The sequence below is a fragment of the Leptonychotes weddellii genome, chromosome 3, assembly GCF_054177405.1.
Source record: "Leptonychotes weddellii isolate Sample4059 chromosome 3, ASM5417740v2, whole genome shotgun sequence".
NCBI lineage: Eukaryota > Metazoa > Chordata > Mammalia > Carnivora > Phocidae > Leptonychotes > Leptonychotes weddellii.
The window spans coordinates 81127731-81152154 of NC_138371.1; the positions used below are offsets into that span (position 1 = coordinate 81127731).

The 24424-nt window shown below is 33.3% G+C and overlaps 1 protein-coding gene across 1 annotated transcript in view; it reads left to right on the forward strand.

Moving 5' to 3' along the window:
- LRP1B (LDL receptor related protein 1B) overlaps window positions 1-24424 on the forward strand; it is a 1719891-nt gene that overhangs the window by 1195281 nt on the left and 500186 nt on the right. Inside the window, exon 25 of the mRNA XM_081815486.1 lies at window positions 11433-11582. Within this exon, the coding sequence (XP_081671612.1) occupies window positions 11433-11582 (150 nt within the window). The remainder of the gene's footprint in view (window positions 1-11432; window positions 11583-24424) is intronic.

Genomic DNA, 24424 nt, shown 5'->3' on the forward strand with positions numbered 1-24424 from the left:
AAAAAAAAACTACGTTGCATAATAACTATTTTTTTAAAAAATTAGTGTTTTCACTGTGTGCTTGAAACATTTTCTTAAAATATATTCAATAACATATTGTTTACTACTTTACACAAAATCTGAAGCATTTCAGATTATTGTTTTCTTTTTTAAAAATATTATTTTTGCTATTGTTTACTTACTTTTTCTCCTCTGGAGAGTTTAGAGCAGTGACGCAAGTAAGTGGACTATTTTTTGTTTGTTTGTTTTATATATAAAATTGAATTGCTATTTAGTATAGCATTGTAGCTAAGGCCCTGGCTCTGGGGGTCCCAAGGAGACCAGGTTGAGCCACTCACCGCTGACAAAATCCAAAGGCAGAGAAAGGAGTGTTGGTGACATCACCAACAAGTTTATTTCAGTGAGGCCAACACTGGGAAGGCAGTGGACTCAATGTCTCAGAGATTGCCCCCAGAATGATGAAAATACTTCCAGGTTTTTATAAGCAAAAGTGTGGGGGCAAAGGTGGTGGGTAAGTGCAGGTAGGCAGTGAAAGTCAAATGGATCATCATCTTGGAGTCAATCCCGGGAGGGGTCTTTCTGGCTCAGGGCAGTCCTTATTGCTTCAGGGGGTAATTTTGGTTCCTATCAGGGAATGCTTTGCCCTCAAGGTTCCACCTGTGCCAAAAGCCAAGCTGGAAAGAAGAACCCAGCTAGAAAGTTTGAGGTCAAATGGAGGCATCCAAAGGCCTCTTTCAGCATGAAGGTTAAGTCTCATAAGGAAACATTTGATAGAGAAGAATCTTTGAATTACTCCCGAGAATTGATGGCATTGTAATCCCACTTCATAAGATTCTCTTAGAGCTATTCCCCTGAGATGAATTCTAAAATGGAATTTTCCAGTACTGTGGGTGGACACATGAATGTGTGTAAAAAATAAATACAAACCTATTTTTCTTGGTATACATGATCACCATATCCATGAAATACATATACATAGGGATATTTATTACTTTGTTATTTACTTATCGAACTGCACTGATATTTTGCACTGCAGGAAATTATTGTAATTATTTTTTCATGATGAGTCTGTCTGGGCAATCTCTGGCTTAAACTCCTGCCCACTGCATTCTCTAAACCATTTCCATGAAGAAAATTAGGTGATTAGGAAAGGAGGAGCTACCGTTCAGTTGCTTTTCTCCTCGGGCATATTGGTTATCAGATTATAAATTATTTTTTCCCAGATGTAAGGAGAAAACACAATATTCTGTTTGGTGAGGCTGGGAAGTATCAACTCAAATCAATCATTATCTATCCTCCTTTATGGAACCTGTATTCTCATCATGAACCCCCACCTTTGTGTTTGCTTGTCCTTAGCCTAGGATGCGTTATACAGTAGAACCATCATCACTTTGGCAACAAAAATAACATAATTATAGTGACTACTTTTTAAGCACTTAGAATATGTCAAGCACTTGTAAAATGCTTTGCATTAATTATCTCACATTAATCATTTCTGGAAGGGTTTCTTATCCTTCTTTTATAGATACAGAAAGTGAGGCTTATTGAAAAAATTGGTTGCCTGTGATGGATAGTGGAGTGGGATTCAAATCCAGGTTTATCTGCTTCCAAAGCCATATTAAACCTTAACCATTATGCTATGCGCAGAGAGGTTGATTTCATATAGTAATTATCTGACCTCAAGCTCAGATCAGGGAATAAAACTGGTATTCTTTCAAGCATGGAAAGTAGAGGAAAAAAATTCAGAACCCGGGTACTCCTGAGAAATGCGGGCCCAATTAGGACACAGCAGTCAGCTTTTCTAAGCAGCTAGGGAACACAAGAAGCAATTCCACCTCTGTGCCAATCGTGCCTCACTATTAATTATTTCCAAATCTTTAAATGCTACTTTTAAACAGCAATGTCACTGATATACTAAGCTTTCTAATTTGTGAAATTGTTTTTATGTTGGAATTCACTGGATTTCCCTTGCTTGTTTGTTGTTAAATCCATATGTATGACATACTTGTAATAGAAGTTCATCATAATCTTATCAAAACACCCAACTTGGCATTTTAGGACTGTGTATCACTGAAGACTAAGTAATTGGAGCCTTTAGGCAGTTTGGGCTAAATAACTTTGTTTCTGTTAAATACAAATCAACATTCCAGTTATCCATTGTTGAACTAAATATTCTCAATTAAGATTTATTGCTCAGTCTTGGATACATTAAGTGCTTAAAGCAGTTTGTGTAACAGAGGATTTTAATTTACTAGTTAAAGCCATTTCCATGTATAAAATGTTTACATATTATGAATTTTATCCCTTAAGCCTCAAATAAAGCAACTTGGCTTGTCAATCAGCATTATCTTTCATGGTTTATTCTTAAGAATCTAGTGTACTATGTATTTTATTTTCTTGATATTTTCCCTTCATTTTCAATGTAATCTCAACCAAAAGTCATTTCTTTACTCTCAACCTTCAAGTGCACCTTTTTGAAGCCTACCAAACTTTTTTTTAATTATTATTTAATCATTCCAACCCATATGCTGTATAATGTGAATTTTGAAATCTATTCTTGGATAACATTCATAAACACTTTTTATCACATCAGAAGAATTCAAGGGACCTCACTTTTTAAAAATAAGGTTAAAACAAATTTCTGTATATATTTTCTTGCTTGATATATGCAGTTATATTATTTAAATATACTTATTACTCAGCACAGTCACTTTTATTATGTATGGAATATAATCAATATATAAAGTCATGTTCCCCAAAAGAAATGTTAAGAACTTAGAGCTTACAAAAAGGCCAGAGGAATTAACAAAATTACACATTGATATACACAAAAATAATTTAAATTTATTATATATTTTTTAATCTGATCATTTGTTTACTCATTCTTTCAAATGTGATCAAGTGTAAAAAAAAAAAGTTATTAAAAAAAGGTTACGAAGTGTATAGTAGGTGCCAGAACCTGAAAATAAAACCTGGGATACATTATCAAGAAGGTCATAGTCCAGTGACATAAAAAGACAGAAATAATTACAAATCATTTGATGAAGTGTCATTCCTGAGTACTATTTCCAGACACCATAAAGGTAATATAAGTAGACACTGTGAAAAGAGAGGAGACAACCAATGTTGTGTGAGCAAGAAAAATAGAGGAAAGTGTAGTACCCAAATTGGTAATATTTGAAATTTCAACTGGATCTTGAAGGAACAATATACTTTTGTTTTTAAGGCAGGGACAGAAGAGAAGGGGCTTACCTTATTCTTAGTAGAAAGGAAAATAAGCATAAAAGGCACATTCGTGATATGTCTAGAAAACTCGGAATTCTTCTGTGTGTCTAGGGAAAAATATCTAACACTAAGGGATGTTTGGGATTACACTGACAGGAACTCTAATTTTAAAATATTCAAATGACACAATCCAGTGCTTTTAAAAATATTTTATTCTATTTTACCTATCAAGCTATAAAATATAGTTTTGGCGAATTATAAAACAATAGGTCTTAAACCTTTTTAAATGATCTTTTAGAACAAAACACTCCTCAAGAAAAGCCTGTCACTGAGTCTGATCTTGCCTCCAATTTTGCATGTGCTATTTTCACAAGTCACACATAATTTTTGCCAATCATCAAGATCTTGAAATATGGGATAAATTGTCTGAGATAAAATGATTAATGCGAGGGAGGATGAGGCAGATGCTGAAATCTTAGCTCCATGAGATAAGCAACAAAGAACTAATTAACTTAGTTCTGTAACTCTATTTGTTGTCAGTGACTTCTTAAAGCAGAATGAATGAAGAGGGATGATTTCAAGAAAGAATTTAGATCTGGTTAAGATAATAGTTTAGACACTTGCAGTGGAGGAAAAAAAAACAAAACAACCACCACCGACCCTCCCCCCACCTTTTTTTTTTTCCTTTCTCTGGCTAAGGACCTGGAAATTAGATTGACAAATGACAAACTACCCAGAGAAAAACAGTTTATTAACAAGAGTAACACACACATATGTAGGGAAACTCACTGATCAGTAACTCAAAGGAGCGGTTAGAATTTCGGCTTATATAGCATCTTAAAAGAACAGAAAACTTGTAGAATAATGACAAAACAAAATAATGACAAAACAGTAGTGACAAAACAAAGGAAAAGGGTTTTAACCTTACAAGGGAGGCAAACTATGGGAAGGCAAATATCTGAGGGAAAGGAATGGAAGATAAGGATTGTGTTAGTAAGGTTTATTATGTAGATTCTTCTCTGCGCCATCCTTTGGCTGGTAAGAGTCTAGACTGGTCTCTAGTGATTAAGTGGATAGGACTGCTTTTAGCAAAAACGGAGGGCAAAGAGCTTTTGTTTTTTGTCTGCTATTTCTCACTTGTCTTGAAATCAAAATAATTCTTAAGCCAAAGTGACATATTTTGGAGTGGCATATTCTGATCCCTTACGTACTCAACTTTTTCTTGAATAATATGCTTTTTTTTAATTAAAAATTTTATTGAGATAGTTTTAGATTCACACGAAGTTATAAAAAATAAGACAGAGACTTTCCATATAAACTTTATCTAATTTTCCCCCATTGGAACGTTATGTAAAACTCTAATGAAATATTACAACCCAGATCCCGACCTTCATGAAATCCATTAATATTTTTCAGATTTCATGTTTTACTTGTATTTATTTGTGTCTTTAATTTTAGATCTAATTTTACCACATGCGCAGGTTCCTATATCTAACACCACAGTCAAGATAATGAATACAATGAATGAAGTTCTTATGGATAAGTGGAAAAACAAAAGAATAAAAGAATAAAAAAAAGATACTGAGTAATTTCAACACCACAGTGGTCCTTCCTACAGCCCCTTTATGACCACACCTCCTCTCTCATGCCTACCACCTCCTTCCCCTTTCCTCCCCACACCATCTGTCTTCCATTTCTAATATTTTTTGTTTTTAAAACGTTATATGATGCAGTCATACACTATGTAACCTAATGGATTGGCTGTTTTCGACTCAGCTTATATCCTTGGAGAGCCATTGAAATTGAATCTATCAGTACTTTTCTTCTTTCTCTTGCTGAGCAGGAGGCCATGATATGTCAATACCACAATTTATTTAAGCATTCTCCTCTTGCAGGTTATGAGATGATTCTAATTTTTGACTACTATAAATAAAGCTGCTGTAAACATTCATGTACAAGTTTTTGTGTGAACATAAGTTTTTATTTCCCTGGAATAAATTCCCAGGAGTGCAGTTGCTGGGTCCTATGAAAACAGGATGCTTAGTTTTATAAGAAACTGCCCAGCTGTTTTCCAGAGGGGCTGTATCACTTTCGTTCCCACCAACAATGTATTAGTGATCCAGTTTTTCTCTGCATCCTTGTCAGCATTTAGTGTTGTCACTATTTTTATTTTAGGCATTCTTACAGGTGTGTAGAGATGTCATTGTCACTTTAATTTGTATTTTCTTTTCATGTTGAACATCTTTTTCACGTGCTTAATTGTCATTTGTATATCTTCTTCTGTAAGAATCTGTTCGGTTTTTTTGCCCATTTTTTTAAATTGGATTTTTTTAACTGTTGAGTTTTGAGTGTAGTTTCGTTGATACTAGTCTTTCATTCATTTGTTGTGTGTTTCAGTAGCCAGTTTCTACAACTATCACAATCCTAGAAGCAGAAGGAGTTGTGTTCTATTGTCGGATATGTGGATTGCAAATATTTTCTCCCAGATTGAAGCATGTCTTTTATTGGGCCTCACAGAACAAAAGGTTCTAATTTTGATGTACCTGCGTAATTGAGAGATACTGTAGTAACGAATGAAATGCACAATCTGAATACACCTCACATTAAGTTATCTCAAAACTATCAGTTGTGGGGATTACCAAAGAGATAGTTGCAAATTTTAAACTAGGATTTTAGCCTTAAAAGGAAATACAAGAACTTGTAGTACTAAAGAAATAGCTAGTTTTTATTGAGCGCTTTCTATGTGCTAGACACTCTTATATTATTATTACAATTTCCTAATGGTGAAATGAGGGTGTAGCAAGGTGGAGGCTGACTAGTCCTTTGTAGATGAACCCAGAAATGAATAGACAAGCTGACTGAAAGATGGTACCGTATATTTATATTTACCTCAGAGAGAAGCCAGGGATGAAGCACAAAGAGTGCTCAGGTTTCCTCAGCCTATTTATTCCTGCACTTAAAAATCTAAGCATTCTTAAGAGATATTTTTTGAGATAGCCTGATAGTGAATAGGCAATTAACCCCACTCTACTTCCTCATGGAACAACCATGCTCCTTTGGAACTAAAAATTCAGTGTTTCAGAAACAGTTTTGCCTCCCAGAAAAATCATGCCTCTTCTGGTGAACTCTGCAAAGATCTCCATTTCGGAGTATCTAGAATATTATAATTCTTCCACAGGTATATTGCGGGATGCAATTTTATGATATTTCTTCACCTACTGTGTATTTTCAATAGTCCGTTTCTACAACTATCACAATCCTAGATGCAGAAGGAGTTGTATTCTATTATCTGAAGATAATGCTACAAGGAGAAAATTTAGAAAATGTCAATTTTTTTTTTATACATGTCTAGAGGCTTTAAAGGTTATTTATGTTTTAATATCCATAGTATGCCTTCTTTCCCATCTATATCTTTAGTGTTCCTCTGTCTCCAAAGAGATCTCCTCATAATACACTTCCCAGCAATACTTAAAAGGCCTCATTAAACTTATTATATATTCAAATTTGAAGGTTTATAAAAAATATACAATTTTTAAAAGGAATTTCTTAATGTTTATATTCTAAATCACCCGAAGCATTTTTTTTTAAAATACTGATTCCTGGGACCAACTCAAACAAATTAACTTAGAATTTCTGGGAGTGAAGCCCAGGAAACAGTATTTTTAATAGTTTTCCAGATAATTGTAATGCATAGCCAGGGATGAAAAATTTGAAATGAAATTTGGTGTCAGAAAAATATTAGGAAATTACCATGTCTAGAAAGCATTAATTTTAAAAATTCCTTTTTTTCTATATATTTGCATTTTTGCTTCAATTCCATATTGTATAGTACATTGATTTAATTTTGAGTCATTTAAAAAAGAAGTGAGACACATAAGGTGAACTTCGCAGGATTTTTTTAATCTTTAAAAAATTTTTAAAAGATTTTATTCATTTATTTGAGAGAGAAAGAGAGCACACAGAGGGACAGACAGAGAGGGAGAAGCAGACTCCCCGCTGAACAGAGAGCCAGACATGGTGCTCCATCCCAGGCCATTGAGATCAGGACCTGAGCTAAAGGCAGATGCTTAACTTACTGGGCCACCCGGGCATCCCTGAACTTCCCAATCTTAATTGTGACAAAATTTAAAACTCAATGGACTTAATTTTTTTTAGTAATATATGAAAATACAATTAGACTATTTTTTTCTAAAAAATATTACGTAGTTTTTTATATCAATGTATTTCTAGTATGAGAGCAATTACATAATTTTGGCAAATTACATTGTCTCAATTAAAAAATGCACTGGGCTACTTAAATCAAAATGTTAAAATAATACATTAAGGGAAATCTTTGGCTTAAAATAAAAAAGGTCAGAATGAAAGCATATGAATTAACTCTGCATTTTTACAATAATAGAAAAGATAGGTGAAAATGTAGATTTTTCTCTTCATAAAGGCTTTTAAATTTAAATGATGACATTTCTTCCTTTGATATACCTGTTACATTATTGAATCTAGGTTTCCTCTTTTGATTACCAAATCCAGATGATATTAAAAATAAACATGTCTTATAGAAACAAGTCTATATTAATAGTGGTATATTCTGTAGAAAGATCCAACAGTCCTTTTGAAGATGTTTTAATCTCAGTCACCCTCACTCATTCTGAGGACCTTTTAGTACAAACATAATCATATCTCTTTGCATAGGTTTTAGGACACTTTATAAACATGCTTGTGTTTGATCTGTTTTCTCATGGCTATTGATTTAGCGTTCTAAAATCACTGAGTAGTTTCAACTGCATGAGTTTACTGCTTAGTGACTCATCTTTTGAAATAGTGCAATAGAGACTCGATTCAGCAATTATTCCAATAAATGGACACCATTAATTCTTCAATGTTATTAAGACCTAAGTGTATGAGAATAACAAAATAAAAAATCTTATGCTGTGAAAACATTTACATTAAAGGCTTTAAAAATATGTACTTCTAAACATGCATATATCTGTGAATTTAAAACATATCACCAGTTTCTTGAATTCATAATAGGATTTTTAAAACATTTCAATTCCAGGCACCTGTGTGGCTCAGTCAGTTAAGCATCTGTCTTTGGCTCCAGTCATGATCTCAGGGTTTTGGGATGGAGCCCCACTTTAGACTCTCTGCTCAGTGAGGAATCTGTTTCTCCCTCTCCCTCTCCCCCGGCTCATGTTCTCTCTCTCTCAAATAAATAAATAAAATCTTAAAAAAAATTTAATTCTATTTTATAAACCCATGAATAAATATGCTCAAGAACATTCAGAGATTAAGCTAATACATTTAACAGAAGAGAAGATACCCATAGGTAGCTAAGTGACTTATCACAAGAATATGTAGGCTAATATAGGGACTTGTTATTTTTTTTCCTGTGAATCTTAAAATGATTAGTCCTAAACTATTCCATCCTAATATTGATGCAAAAACCTAAGCCAGGCCAAGTAGACCTATTGAATCATTGCCCTTCTCTTTTGTCATAGCTTCTGGGTATAGATAGTATATTAAAAAATTATGTTGTGGAGATAATTCAACTTTAGTAGGGAGAACTCCTTGAAGACAACTTACAATTTTCACAAGGGAATTAAATAACGCATTCATGCATTCAGTGTTTATAAATTTTCTTCTCTTCTCTAGGCATTACGTTCGGTACTGAAGATCAAAGCTCACTACCACCCTGCTTCTTTTCTTTAGGCACTCATAGTCCATGAACAAAAATGTTGAGTAGTAAACTCTGGGCAACTCTGACCTCAACACAGTAACTTCCCTGCTCTGTATGACTGCTTTACACAGCCAGTGTTAGAGTCCAGAAATCCAGGGTGTTAGGTGGATGAGAAAGTTCTGACGCTGTGGGTTAATCTGGAGTTGGGCACATTTGGTATTAACGCACCTTTTCCTTCAAAAAAAGGGGTTGAGGAAACTTAGACAAATTTAATCCCTTAAGAAAGGCCGACTAGAATATTGATTTTAAAAATCAAGGTGAAGAAAAGTAATAGATTAGTCGATTGAAGCCAGGAGTGAAGTTAGTGGTGTAAATGCAATTCCTTTACAATTTCTGCAGATGGGTCACAAATATGACTCTTTAGGTTGCAGCCAAAGCAAAGAGATAAATATGATCAGTTACGATTTTATATTTTCTACTATAGCTTTTTCTGGCACTGACCCCTGAAAGAAATTTCTCCCATGGGTCCTTGTATAAAGAGGTCACTATGTGATATATTATTTCAGACGCTATATCCTGGGAAGTGTAACAGTGGTTTTCCTATGGCTACTTTTTATAGCATCCTTCATTTAAATCAAAGGCACAATGTCAGAGCTCAATTCACCAACAGATTAAGTGAGGGACAAAAATCCAGCAATCTAAAAATGCAGGTAGCTCTCTGATGGTTTGGCTTGATTGAGAGATGAAATTTGGAATATCTAGAGGGATAGATAACTGCTTAGAAGGAATTCTTCATAAATGTATTAATTCACTTCTTGATAAAGATTTGACTACAAAATGTTTGGCATATATTTTGTACCATAAATCTCTAGTAAGATATTCTTCATTGCTGATTAAAGATAGAATTATATGATTTAGATAGCCAACTAAGCAGAAGGGTAAGTAGAGCACATCTGAACAATAAGTGGTCTAAACCAAGATTTTTACCAGAAAAAATGCATGGAGGTGACTCAGGAAGTACCTACAGAATAACTGAACTTTCTCTGATAAAAAAATTGAATGATGGATGACCTTCAACCTGAAAATATTACACCAAAGAATATGAATGTGATAGTTTTTATTTGATTATTTTCTTAAAGCTAATCATTCACAGTAGTCATAAAAAAAATCTGAAAACTTTATCCCTGAAATGTCTAATTTTATTTATTAGGTTTGTTCTGTACCTTTCAGACTTGGATTAGTAAAACATACCAATAAATCAATAAATAGCTGATATATTGTATAGACTTGTAGTATTATTTCTACTTGATTAAAACTGTTCTGATAAATTAGTTCTGCTCCCTGGATTGGGACAATCTGTAGCTATAAATATTTGGACTATATTTAACTCTTTCTCAATGCACTGGAACTCATGTGATTCTCTCCAAGTGTCTCCTTTCTTCCTTTTTTTTAAATTTGTGTTAGTTTTTTGTTTGTTTGTTTGTTTTTTAAATAGGGAAGGGATTTTTTCTTTTCTTTTCTTTTTTTTTTTTTTTTTTTTTGTGTGTGTGTGTGGTTTGCTTCCTTCATTCTCGGAGGAAGATTCCAGAACCAATTTATTGTACTGTATGCCTGAGTATATGTCCACATTGCTTTTCCACAAGTAGTTGTGGGTCATAGAAGACCAACATGGAACCACAGAGTTATTGTTATAACGTGAACCCTGAGCCTACTGAACATGCCAGTAATTAAGTAGATGTGTACCAAGAATCCTTGGCAATCAAAATATACATATCCTGAGACCTTTGAAAACCACGAATACCACTATAACATATGAAATTGTCCATAAAATGCAATAAAGCTAACCTGCAGTGATATACTGTGACGTGGGGATAATGATCTTAAGCCTTTGGCTTGGTTCCCTTACTAGAGAGTTAGTTTATCACCCCATGACAGATCCTAAATAAGCCCAACTCAATTCCATGCTTCGGTGACATTACAGTTTTTTTGAAATTCTACTTTTGTATTTCCTTGAAAATCACTGAAACCAATAACTTGAATCTATAACTGCCTAAAGTAAATTTTACTGAAAGTAGGGGGGAATTAAAAATTTCATCAATGATATTAGTTTCCCAAAAAAGTATTGTGTGTTAAAATTTTCTGAGGCAGAGCAGTATAATGAAGAGGGCAGGCAGTCAATTTGGAAATCGAAAACTTTGTTAATATTTCTGTAAGGTCCACTTGCTAGCTATGGGCTCAAAAAGATTTCTTAACTATTCTAAATATTATTTTTCTTATTCATGAAATGAGACAGTCATTGCTCTCAGTGTCACAGATTGTTCTGATAATCAACAGAGATAATGCTTAAGTGCCTATAAAAGTATATTGTTCCACAGATAGTTAAAACAGTATTATTTCCCTCTTAGCCAGATCTTATTTTTAAAGACAAAAATCTAAGCTTGCAACTTATTTTTTTCCCCTCAAATCTAGTGCTAGGTGAACATTACTATTTAAGTGGCTACTGTTATGTTTAAGTTGTATAATTTAATTACAGGTCTATCGATAGACTATGTGGAAAACAAGCTTTATTGGATCAGTTCGGGAAATGGAACCATAAATAGATGCAACCTGGATGGTGGTAATTTAGAAGTAATAGAGTCAATGAAAGAAGAATTAACAAAAGCTACAGCCCTAACCATCATGGGTAAGTGTAATGGTTCTATAGCTAGGATGCTATGTATTGATTGGGGGTTGATTAATTATGACCTGTTAAAAGCTTAGAGAAGTTACTGCTCCATTAATACCAGAAGCACATTCAAATTATACATCTCTATGAGAGTTGGGTTTTTTTTCCCTTTTTTTTTCTTTTTTAACCTTAGCAAACAGACTTGTAAGATTATCCAGATCAGAGACTTTGTACAGTTTGCAATACAAACTTTACCGTTACTGATTCTTGGCTGTGACTGGTATTATTTTACTATTGTTTTCTTTGTTCTACTGCAGTGTTCTAAAGTGTAAGGGCCTTGTTTATTTGTCACATTAAAGTCAAATCTGGCTTATCTCTGCTTATAAAGGGTAGCTTGATCCACACAGATAATTCAAAAAACAAGGCCACAGGACCCATTGACCAAGAAATGAAATTATTCTCCCACAAATAATTCTTTCTTATTTTTAGGGATGAGTAGTCGTACTGATTTGAGCCTCATTTCTATTCTTTTTGGTTCAGTCTATGGGGAAAAAAAGATGCTAGATGAATGAGACAATCAAGAAGCTAACAGGGGGGTATGGAACAAATAATCATCCTCTGTATTGATATTAGAAGTTGATTTTTGAAATATGAATTTTTATACAAAATAGTTTGAGTTTTAGAAAAGATGTTAAGAGGAGATACCATAAAGAAGCGCTTTTTGGTGAGGATGGCTCTGCCTTTACTTAATGAATGGCTGACTCTAAACTGACATTCATGGTAGGTCAGCAGTATGAGGATTAGATCTTCCACATAGAATCTCAGGAGTTATGTTTGGTTATGGGAAATCAGAAAACTGATTTCATATTTGCAATTCTAAATATGAGGTATTCTGGATAGCATATAGGTATGAGTGTATGTATATGTGTGTGTGTGTGTGTGTACTATATATACATAATTATATGTGTATATATAAGTACTATATATATAACTGTATATACTATTTATGAAAAGCCAATGTGAATATATTTTTAAACATTTATATAGGTAATTAAGTCTTTTAAATTAATATTCTACAATCCTCACCTCATCATTTCTCAAATTGAATGTTAATTATTTTTGGTTTTGTTTTCACTAGTGACTATTGATTAGTATATAAAGTTTAAAAGTAAATAGTTGTTAATTGAGAAAGATATGAAAATTTATTCTCTACTAAAAGAAGTGTTTTAATCACCTTTTATTTCAATTAGACTTAAAATATCTGAATAAAAGTGAACAAGGTTTAGATATTAGAAATTATTATTTAAAACAGGATGAGTCTGGGATATAAAAAAAATTAAAGTTCAGTTCAACATGTATTTAGAATCTTTTAAGTACAGACAGTGCACTTATCTCTCAAGTACAAACATAAACATGGACACTATTCTCAAGCAAAACAAAACAGAACATACATTTCTGTGAGGGAGAGAGAAAATAAGATTGTTTCAACCAATCGTCAATCACAAAGAATATCTCAGTTTCAATAGCCGAGAAATACAGAAAATAAATATATTTGCCTTAATAAAGTTGTGAGAATCACGTGGAAATGTACGGCAATACACTTTTGAAAATGTAAAATTTTTTACAAACGTCAAAAGTAGAGACTGGAGTCACTTAATTTGATCTTTAAGACACTGGAATTTTACCTCATTGGGCATTTGCAGATCCCTGACATAGTGTGGCACGGACGTTTAGTAACTTTCTTTTGCTGTAGTTTTATTCCTAAATGGCTGTCTTTCTGCTATTATTGTCACCATTTTTTTTCTAATTGTTTCTTAGAACTAGTGTTATTTTTTTTAAAGTTTTTCTCCGGAGGAAGAATTTAAACTTGTAAAAAAAAATCTTATTTTTAATAATGTCCCAAGTTTCTTTCTAGCCTTTGGACAATTCCTATATTGTTTGTAGAATATGATGTTGCCATTCTTTTCATTGTGTGTTTTCAGAAGTTACACATACACACACATACAACAGGACTATATCTGACAAGTAGGTTAAAAAAAAAGCATAAATTTATTTATAATTTTCTTTTAAGGCAATAAGGAAAATAAGGTTATTTTATATTACTCAACTTTGCCGAATTAACAAGAAAATTTTGTATTATGTATATTTGTACATATTTTAAATCACCTGAGTAAAAATAGCAGAGTTTAAATTCTGCAACAATCCCCAAATCACCACCCACATTATGTTTTCAAAAATTGAATTCCAATATACCTTGTGAAATCAACCTAAACTAGCAAATAATATAGCCGAGGAATACAATAAATTAGAGGGAAAAATGTTAAAATACGGTATAACATTTCAAAGAACATCTTTGACTTTTTAATGAATATATCTATATACACACACACACATATGTATACTATAAAAATCATTTCCTCATAGAATAATGGAAAGCTTTATAAAGGTTTATTTCTGCTAACGTGATTGCTACCCACCCTGCTGCTAGTAGAAAATGAATACTAAACTTACAGAACTCAATGCTGTAAACAAGGTCTCAAAAATAGAGCAGTAGTTCCTTGTAGCTAAATAAAAGTCAGTTGTATTCCCTGATAAAATCGAAGAGTGAAAATTTGGAGGAAATCATAATCCCTATATTGTGTCAGCTCTGTGAAACTGATAGGACATCAGCACCGCATGGGAACCCAACTTTGCATACATTAAAATTATTTTAACAAGTGCATGGCCATGTGTGTATACCCCTCCCTGCCACCATAGTTTGGTCAAACCTGAAAGATAAAAATAAACATTATAAAACCTATTAATGACTCTGTTGTCAACAATGCATTCAGTGGATATATCAAAATATATCTTTAGTTTGGAGGTTCGAAACTTAAAGGAGAGTACCTTAGAGAAGCAGCAGAGCAAACTTTATTTTACAAAATTTCCTAGCTTGGCTCTGAACATGCTCTGTTGCTCAAATTCCTCCTTCTTTGAGAACCTCTCCTTTTTCTTTGGGGATGGAATAAAGGGTGATGACCTGTTTCCTGCTGAGGCTAAGGATTATAGTCATATAAAAAAGGCAATAGAAAAGTAAAACAGAACTTTACAACTTACTATCCAGGGGATTACTGATGATTATAGCTACAAATGTTTAAGGAGCCATTTGCTCAGTAATACTGAAATTACACATCTAGAAAGCAAGGAAATAATTGTGCTATGAAGCTACTAGTTATATACCAGTGTATACCAGCTCCTCAAGACATACTACCTAGGCAACAAAAACTAACTGAAAGTTTTTGTTTCTCTAAAATTTAGAGGTAGTTTTCCTAAAATCAAATGAAAATCCTCTTTAGACACATCATTTTTTCAAACCTCAAAGATGATAAATTATAATGATTTAGAGTTCCTAGTTTTATTTGGAAAAATATATACAAAAGAAACTGAAAAGAACTTAGAAATATTAAGATCAGGAAAAGTAGAAGGTTAATAAAGCAATGATTTGATGATTTAACCAAGTCCAAGACCCCAAGATCAAAATTGCTCTATCCAAATTTCACACTTTGACACTTCTTACAAGTAGTGCTCAACTTCTGTCCCCTTGAGTATGAGCTAGACTTAGTGACTCATTTCTCATGAATAAAATAACACAGATGTGATGGTGTGTGACTTTAGAGATAAGATCATAAAAGGCGTGAGCCTTCTTCCTTGTCCTCTCTTTCTTGGATGGCTGACTCAGGGCAAAGCAAGCTGACATGTCATGAGGCCATCCACATAGATCAATGGAAAAGTCCACACAGCAAGGAACTGGGACCTTTGGCCAGAAGCCATGTGAGTCAGCCATCTTGAAAGTAGAACCTCCATCTCAGTTAAAATTTCAGATGAGCAGAGAAAGTCAATTATCATATGGTTTCACTCATTTGTGGAACATAAGGAATAGCATGGAGGACATTAGGAGAAGGAAGGGGAAAATGAAGCAGGGAGACAAACCATGAGAGAATATGGACTCTGAGAAACAAACTGAAGATTTTAGAAGGGAGGGGGGTGGGAGGATGGGTTAGCCCGGTGATAGGTATTAAGGAGGGCATGTACTGCATGGAGCACTGGGTGTTATACACAAACAATGAATCATGGAACACTACATCAAAAACTAAATATGTACTGTATGGCGAATAACATAACATTAAAAAAATAATTTCAGATGATGACAGTCTAAGCCAGTGCATTATAGCAATCTCAAGAGAGAGCCCAAACCAGAACCACCCATATACCTGCTCCCAAACTCCTGACCCACAGAACTATGAGACACAACAAATGTTTATTGTTTTAAGGTACTGAGTTTCGAGGGTATTTATTAAAACAGCAAAAAGGTAAGTAATTTATGTGTCATTCCATCTACAGAACTCATTCATTTATAAACAGAATTACAAAATCAAATTCTTATTTAATAGAATCCGAATAATTGTGAATAGTAAATTGTGTCAGGTGTAATAAAACCCAATCATTCCAACATGATGGTCGGTGGAAATTGAGTCTAGGCTTCAATATCCAGACTCACATGGGAATGGCAAGAAGTATGATAAAACTGGAGAAAGCTAATGCCTCACCTCTCAGATCCACTTATTTTTGCCATAGAGAACATTAAACAGTTGTGCCAGATCTTTCATTTTGCAAGAGAGGCAAGAAATCCAGTTAAAACAAAAAAATTCATAATTTTTAAATGTTAGCAAGTAGTCATATTTAAAAAAATGCAGGCAAACATGCTGTATAGGCTAACCCTGAAAATTAGCACGATATAAACCAAGCAAACTAACAAAACCACCATCACAAAAACATGGATGGGTGTACTTGATTCAGCCCAGAGAACAGTAGTTAGTTCTTACCTCTGGTTTAATCATCATCATTTATACTGGTGGCTTTGAATTATTGAGAGAAGGGGATGGAGTTAAGGCAGCTAATGCCCAACTATACCAGTAGAGGAGACTAGGTAAAATCAATCAATCAATCAATCAGTCAATCAATCACCTGGTAGAGCTGGCATACCTTACAGAGGAGAAGGAGTCTCTCTCCTACAGGACAGGACATATGATTTTCCACCAAGCTTTTGTGGTCTTGTTTGACCAGACCTTGCATTCTGCCTGAGGTATATAGAGATGAAGGAAGTATGAATGTGAGGTCCACATCTTATTTCAGTTCAACTGAAACTGGCCTATAACTTTAAACATCAAATTCTTCCCCATTAAAAAAAAAAAAAAAGATCTTATCAATTGTCTTTCTCAAACTATCAGAGCCAGCAAAAATAATAGTTTCTGCATTCAAATACAATAGCTGGTAGCTCTAAAATTGTATCTACTAATTATTTGTCTTAGATATTTTTCTCAGTATTTAGCCACTCTTTTTACGGGAATTTTCTTTTATAAATAATATACTTCAGTTTCATGAAATAACGATATTCTAGAATGTTTTCTTACATGATTTTTAAGTTGTTTGTGCTATAAAATAGGGTACAGTCAGCTATGCTATATTTGACTATTGATTACCTAGATACAGAGCTTTTTTGTTTTTGTTCAGCTTTCCTCATAACTTTTGGCATTTTCCTGATCATTAATGCCTGCAGGAGACAGAGAGGTAAACTTAAGTTAATCAAGCTGCCATTCAATTTTAAGTGTCTTTGTGAAAAGGAGGAAGAGACTGAAACTATTGACTAAAATTAGGGCTTGTGAGTTATTTATGGATTATATTTAACGTAGTATTCCTTTTCACTGTCAGCATATGTAGTTTGAGAGCAGAGTGTATATATTGTGTTCACACTGAAGAGAGAGTTAGAAAAATCAATTAATGGTCCTGAGAGGAAAGACACAAATTAAACAAATGAACTAGCTGAAACAGACTTATTGGTGTTTGAAGAAAATTAAGATGGAATTCAGGAAATAGTAGGATGGTGACTTACCTGTATTTTATATTTTTTGGGTGGGGCAGGGAGGATCTGGGGCAAATGGACCATAGATTTAAAATAGAAGTGAAGGTATGGGAATTACTTAAACAAACTTGAAGAAATCTGTGTGTCTATACAGAAAATCCTTGGCACTTGTGGATTTAATGGTCAGCATCTTCTTTAATCACAGGCTGATCTTGATATGGTCCATTAAAATGTGTCATGTAGTAATTTGTCAAGCTTTTCTAGGGCAAGAATTTGAGTTCTGGGCACTACAGGGGTATAAGCTTGAATTTAAAATTTCACCCCACACTCACGACTTACGAGCTATTTATTCATTGTTCTTTGCTACTCCACTGAATATGCAGTTAGTCTCATTGAGATTCAATTGTGTATCTAATTTTTGTTTTGTTTTCCGGTGCTATATGACCTTTGAAAATTGTCTTTATGATGGTATTTACAGATAAGAATTCCAAAGTTAACATGACATGTTCTTCTTGAATGTTGTCTGAGAGGAAGAACTTCCTCTGCCCTATGGTCCTTCTAGCTGGACTTAGAATCAAATTGACATGAGACAGATTAACAGGAGAAAATCAAATTTAATAGGTGTCCATATGAAGAATTACACACGTGAAATTCCAAAGACAGTGAATCAACATGGAGCTTATACAAGACTCAGGAGAAGGGTAGGGGCCTAAGGATACAAAGGGGAGAAAGCTCATTAGCAAGAAGGAGAAAGGAGATCTTTAGAAAAACCAAGTTGCTCTGTTACTGCAGGTAAATTTTTTAGGTAAAGGGGAGGTCTCTGTTAACAGTTCTCTTCCTGTTACAGGCTCTCCTATCCAATGTAAATTTGGCAGTTGTGTAGGAGGCAAAGAGCTTTTCCTGCATTTGTTGGGTTTTGATTGCTTTTAACTCAAAATAATCTTTATGCCCAAGTGGCCCATCTTAGGTCAGCCTTCTCTGGGCCTCTACAATGTCAGTGTTTATATACAAAATGGCTTAGTACTCTTACTTATATAAAAAAATGGCTAAGTAGAGAGACAACAAAAATTGTGAATAAAAATAATGTTCACTTGTGAAATTATGCTAATCAGAGTTCATATGAATCTATTCTAGTAGTGAGGCAAAACTATTCTGTTTTGACTTTTAGTTGAGAATTCAGTAGATGTTTACAACATAGAATTGCTTAGATTATTTGTCTTAGAATAGGTTTGTACTTTTTATAAATATCTAAGTAGCTATGTCCATACCCATCTAATCTTAGAATCAGTTGCAAAACTTGGCTAACTTCTCTTTAAAATAAAAGAAAGATTGAGTCACAGGTAAAGGTAAAAAAAAAAAAATCTTTAATTATGCATTTTCTGTGAATACTTAAACTCTCTCAGCTGATTTTTTTCTGTTCTCAATCACAGTTTAAATATATTATACTATTGATCTGTTTCAAGTAGCAATTTGCCAGAATAGGCTTAATATGTAAATATTAGAAGGATATTGAATTTGGGCTACTGTTAGGATCAATAAAGGAGGAGAATAAGGCATGTTTCATGTGCATTTTCAGTCTCCTATCAAAAACAAACTCTGCCCTTTAATGAGTAGAAAGTTGGCTTTTCACTTCTCTTGATTTGGTTATGCACACATTTGTTCTAAGTCAGTGTTAACAAAATAAATGAATCATTTGCTCTTTAGGGAGCCCTTGGAAGGTTCTAACAAATATAATTCCTAAGGACATTTGATTATACTTTTCATAGACTCACTTCACAGATTCAAGGTTGTTATAATAGCTGCTATGAAGATTCCTAGCATATGGATAGTTTGTCATGGGAGAGTCAAGGCTGACAGATTAAAATGCTTCCAGAACCATCTGAGTATCAGAGAAGGTCACATTTATTTCCTTAAGAATGAATACAGTGTTAATATTGTTGGGGATTAGATGTTTCCAATGTTCCCAGGAGAATTTCTACAACAAAGCAGTTACAATTGTCTGTCTCTCTGCTGACTGAAAGAAATGCTAAGCTAATGGCAAAAAATTAGTCTTTACCTACACTAACACTTACACTTTCTTGACTGATTTCTCAGTTTTTTTAAAATATGTATCTTTGTTCTTTTCAGCAAAATATTACTTGGTGTAATGACTGATGTTAGGGTTTATTAAAAATAAAGCATATCTAGCACTCAGTTTGTACTTGTCAGGAATTTCCTCAGATAGATAATATGCCTTATAAATAATGATAAGAATGTGAAAAAAATATATACAATAAACAACCCAGTAAAATTGCCATGCAGAAATCATCAAAAGCCTTTTTTTTCTACTTTACCTCCTGAAATAATTATGTCAGATTGTCATGGCATCTAAGGGATATTATAAATGATGGCAAGGGACAGGCTGTGAGTGTGGTGCATTTAGTCTTGCTACAGTCCTTAGACTGAACATTCACAGATTCAAAATAAAATTTAGTCTAGAAGGATACTATATGCTGTCTTCTTATGACAAGGCGATGGGTCTGATAACTTACAAGTTCTTAACTTTAATAATCCACCTTAAGGAGTCATTTCCTATTTTGTACAATGCAAGTCTATGTGTTGTCAAATGCAGGGTTTTGTTTGTTTGTTTTGTTTTTAAATCAAAGCTTGCTAAATATTTATCTCCCTCTGCATGTGAAAAAGGCTGAAACTTAGTTTCAATTAAGTCCATGCTTCTTGTGGAATTTTCCCCTCCCTTCCATCACCTGACAAACTTTATTTCACTTGTTTATTTGCTTTTACACTTGTTTTCTCTCACTGGGAATATCAGCCCCTTGACGATGGATTTGTTACCTGCTGTAAACTCTGTTGTATTCCTAGCACCTAAATTAGAGCCTGGCTCATGATAGTCACTTGCTAAATTGTTGAATGAGTAAACGAATCGAAATCGGGACAAGTAAATTGCTATCTGCATTATCATACACAATATATAAGACTAAGATACATATAAAAGACACAAATCCAGACTCTTTTTCAACAAGTTACATTTAAAAGAAAGAAAACAGAAGGAATCTTTTTGATCTAGGTTTTTCAACCTCAGCACTACTGGCATTTTGAGCCAGAGTTCCTTGTTAGGGAAGACTCCATTGTGCCATTTAAGATGTGTACCAGCATCACTGTGTTATACCCACTAGAAGGAGACCAGTGAAATGTAGAATGTATGAATAAATAAAACAATGACCATCTACATGCAAAAACATCTGCCACAGCAATCAAAATGTATTTTCAAAGCATGCGTTTTTATGCAGAATGATCACAACCATAGATTTAATGTAGAATTTAAATATGTATTGAAATAAACTTTAAAATAAAATATTTTATAATATAATGATTTAAATTGAAAAGGGAAAAATGAGTAACAAGACAAATGTATAAAATATAGTCAGTTATTTCTGGCATTTATTGTATATACATATGCATATAGAAATGCAAGAAAAGAAGGGTTATGTTGGGTTGTGTTTGTTCTCAAAGAAACTAAACAGCTTAATGGAAGAAGAAAATAAAATACTCATAAACACGCACAAATAAAAGACTTCCAAAATGAAACAAAAACTTGAGTGTTTGGAATGATTTAGGCTCTTAAGGATAGCCTCTCACAGCTGGGCCTAACGGCATTATTCTCTTTAATAATAATAATTGACAGTCTAAATAAATAAAGCATTTTAGTATTTAGGTTACAAATCTTACCTCAAGTAATTCTCACAGCAATCTCCTCAGACAGGTATCATTAACACTGCTTATTCCAGGGGTCCCAGCAGAGGCCCAGCCAGCCTAAATTAATCACTCAGGGTTACATATAGTGTAGCAAGCTTTCTAGTCCATGATTCTTAGACTTTAAAGCCTGTGTTTCTTCTAGGAATTTCTTCTAGACATAGTTACACTAAGATGTATGCGCACTGAAATGTATGCAAGAACATACTTTGAAGTTGTACTTGTGATTAGAAAAGTCAAGGGAAAATATCTGTATATCTATTATAAATGACTAGCCAAATGAATCATGACATATCTGTACAGTGAAATATAATGCAGCTATTAAATATGAGGTAAATCTATATGTTGGTTTGAACTATTAGCCAAAATATGTTGTTAATTAAAAATAGGTAGGTTCAAAAAGTCTGTAGAGACTGCTCCAGTTTTTATCACATGTATGCATTTCTTTAGTTAAAAACACAAATTTAGATATATTTTTAAATCGTATTTTTATCCATTATGCTGCCCTGTTTATCTCAATAACTGCTATTTACAGAGCACCTACTCTCTAAATGTACACATATTAGGGCTAATAGACACAGTAACCATGCAGAAAGAATGTACTGTGACTGCAGTGTTACTGCTGGAAACAATGTGCATTGTCCAAGGTCTAAGCTGGGACTTGAACATAATTCTAACTCCAAAGTTAGAGCTCTTCTCATTACCCAAGTTATTCTCAACCCAAGGCAATTTTGTCCATCGGGCAACATTTGGAAATGTCTGAAGACATTTTAGATGTCCATCAGGCAACATTTGGAAATGTCTGAAGACTGCTGGGTGGAGAGGTCACTGGTCTCCTTCTAGTGGGTATAACACAGTGATGCTGGTACACGTCTTAAATGGCACAGTGGAGTCTTCCCTAACAAGGAACTCTGGCTCAAAATGCCAGTAGTGCTGAGGTTGAGAAACCTAGATCAAAAAGATTCCTTCTGTTTTCTTTCTTTTAAATGTAACTTGTTGAAAAAGAGTCTGGATTTGTGTTTTTTATGTTTATATGTATCTTAGTCTTATATATTGTGCGTGATAATGCAGATAGCAATTTATTTGTCCCGATTTCGATTCGTTTACTCATTCAATAATTTAGCAAGTGACTATCATGAGCCAGTCTCTAATTTAGGTGCTAGGAATACAACAGAGTTTACAGCAGGTAACAAATCCATCGTCAAGGGGTTGATATTCCCAGTGGGAGAAAACAAGTGTAAAAGCAAATACACAAGTGAAATAAAGTTTGTCAGGTGATGGAAGGTACTAATGGAGAAAATTCAGCCAAGCATAAGAATAAGGAGTGTAGAGTTGAGTTGAGAGGAAGGAGCCAGAAAAATTACAATTTTAAGTAGAGAGGTCATGGCAATTTTCACTGGAAAATGACAGTTGAGCAAAAATCTGAAGGAAGTGAGGGAGTGAGTCATTCAGGTATGTGGGGGAAGAACATGTAAGGAAGAAAGAATAGGAAGTGGAGATTGACTATCTGAGCATTTTTTTGAACACCTATTACTTTTGGATGGAGAGTCTATTTTTTTTAATGCTATAAGCTTTGATTCATTTTCGCCCTCCATGAAAGTTTTACTCTGCTTAGAAAATACTTGATATTTCATGTGCTGCCACTAGTCTACTAAAATACAATACATAGTTAACTTATGCTTATAGTATGAGCTAGAAGTCGTAATCTACAATAACTTTACTTCTCTAAAGATTTTAGCTTTCATGTTTATGAAATTCTTAATGATGATGGAATTAGTTCTGCCCCATGACTTTTGCTTTATTTCCAATTTATTACATACAATGTTACTATTAATAATTATGTATCTTAATAAGAAAGAAGAGAGATTTCTAGTAAATATGATTATTTCAAGCTGTTATGGTTAATGTTTATAGAAATTAAAAAAAAACAAAATCAATCATATGAAGAAAATAATTATAGTTATTTAGAACACTTAACTTTGAAGAACTCTTAGTTTGTTGCTTTAATTTCAATTGTTTTAAAATTAAAAGCTTTAATGATTTATATCTTTATGCAATTGTATTATGTCAGTTAAAAATATCTGGATTTAGAAAGAATATTAACTTATTTTTAAAAAAATGACTTTTTTTGAGAAAATGATCTCTAGACACCAGATCATATATTTATAAAAGATTACTCAGTAGAAAGCATTCATGAAAGATGGAATATAATGCTTGAAAATGGTTCTTTTAATTAAGAGTCTTTAAAACAGTTCAGAAAAATAACACCAGTTATTGAAAAAATGTTAATTCTTTTAGATATACTAATGATCATCAGTGCACTTATATGAGATATTTACGTGATTATTATTGTGTTTATAGTGGAATTGCGTAAGTGTGTTCTACTTAAAAATACAAGTAGTCAAAAGCTGAACAAACAACATATCACTTATAAAGATTCAAAAGATATTCTATTTACTTAAAAATTGTGTTTACATCTACTTTTCAGCAAAAGATCCAGTGATTTAATTGGTACACTTACATTGCATCTCTATCTGTAATTTGATATCTAGAAACCAGGTTATTTTAAATGCACTATAATTATGCTATATATTTAAAGTAATTCTCCTTTCAAATCATACTTTTCAAAAAGGGATAAGATACTTTTTAGTGTACACCAACCAATGTCACTTAATGCAAAGAACTTCAAATATATCCACCTAAATTTTCTAAGCCATCAGTCTTCTAATTGCCATAACACTATTCATTAAAGTAACAGTAATATATGAACTATATCCAGGCAGTTTGCCCAGCACTAAGTACAGTACATAGTTGTCTTCTCTAAGTACTTAAACTACCATTAATGAAAACTAATAGCCCATCAAAGTTTACATTAAAAGTACTATGAGAAATCTCCAAAGGACTCTATGTGATCCTATTCCAGCAATTTTTGTCACCTTAAATTGCTGTGTTCCAATATGTTGCTGTTCTTAATGCTAATTACCTAACGGAATGGATAAATACTACAATTGTAAAGTACATCATGGTACTATTTTTGTAACCAGATTATAATTAGTGATCAGAGAATGGTCTCATTAACATAAATGGTATAATTAAATCATCTCAGCTTTACCATACTTAAAAGCATTAAATAGTGATTGTCTCCCCTTTATAAACTATTAAAGGTTAACTTTCTTGGAATCATTTTTTTCAGGAAAAATAAATTTACATT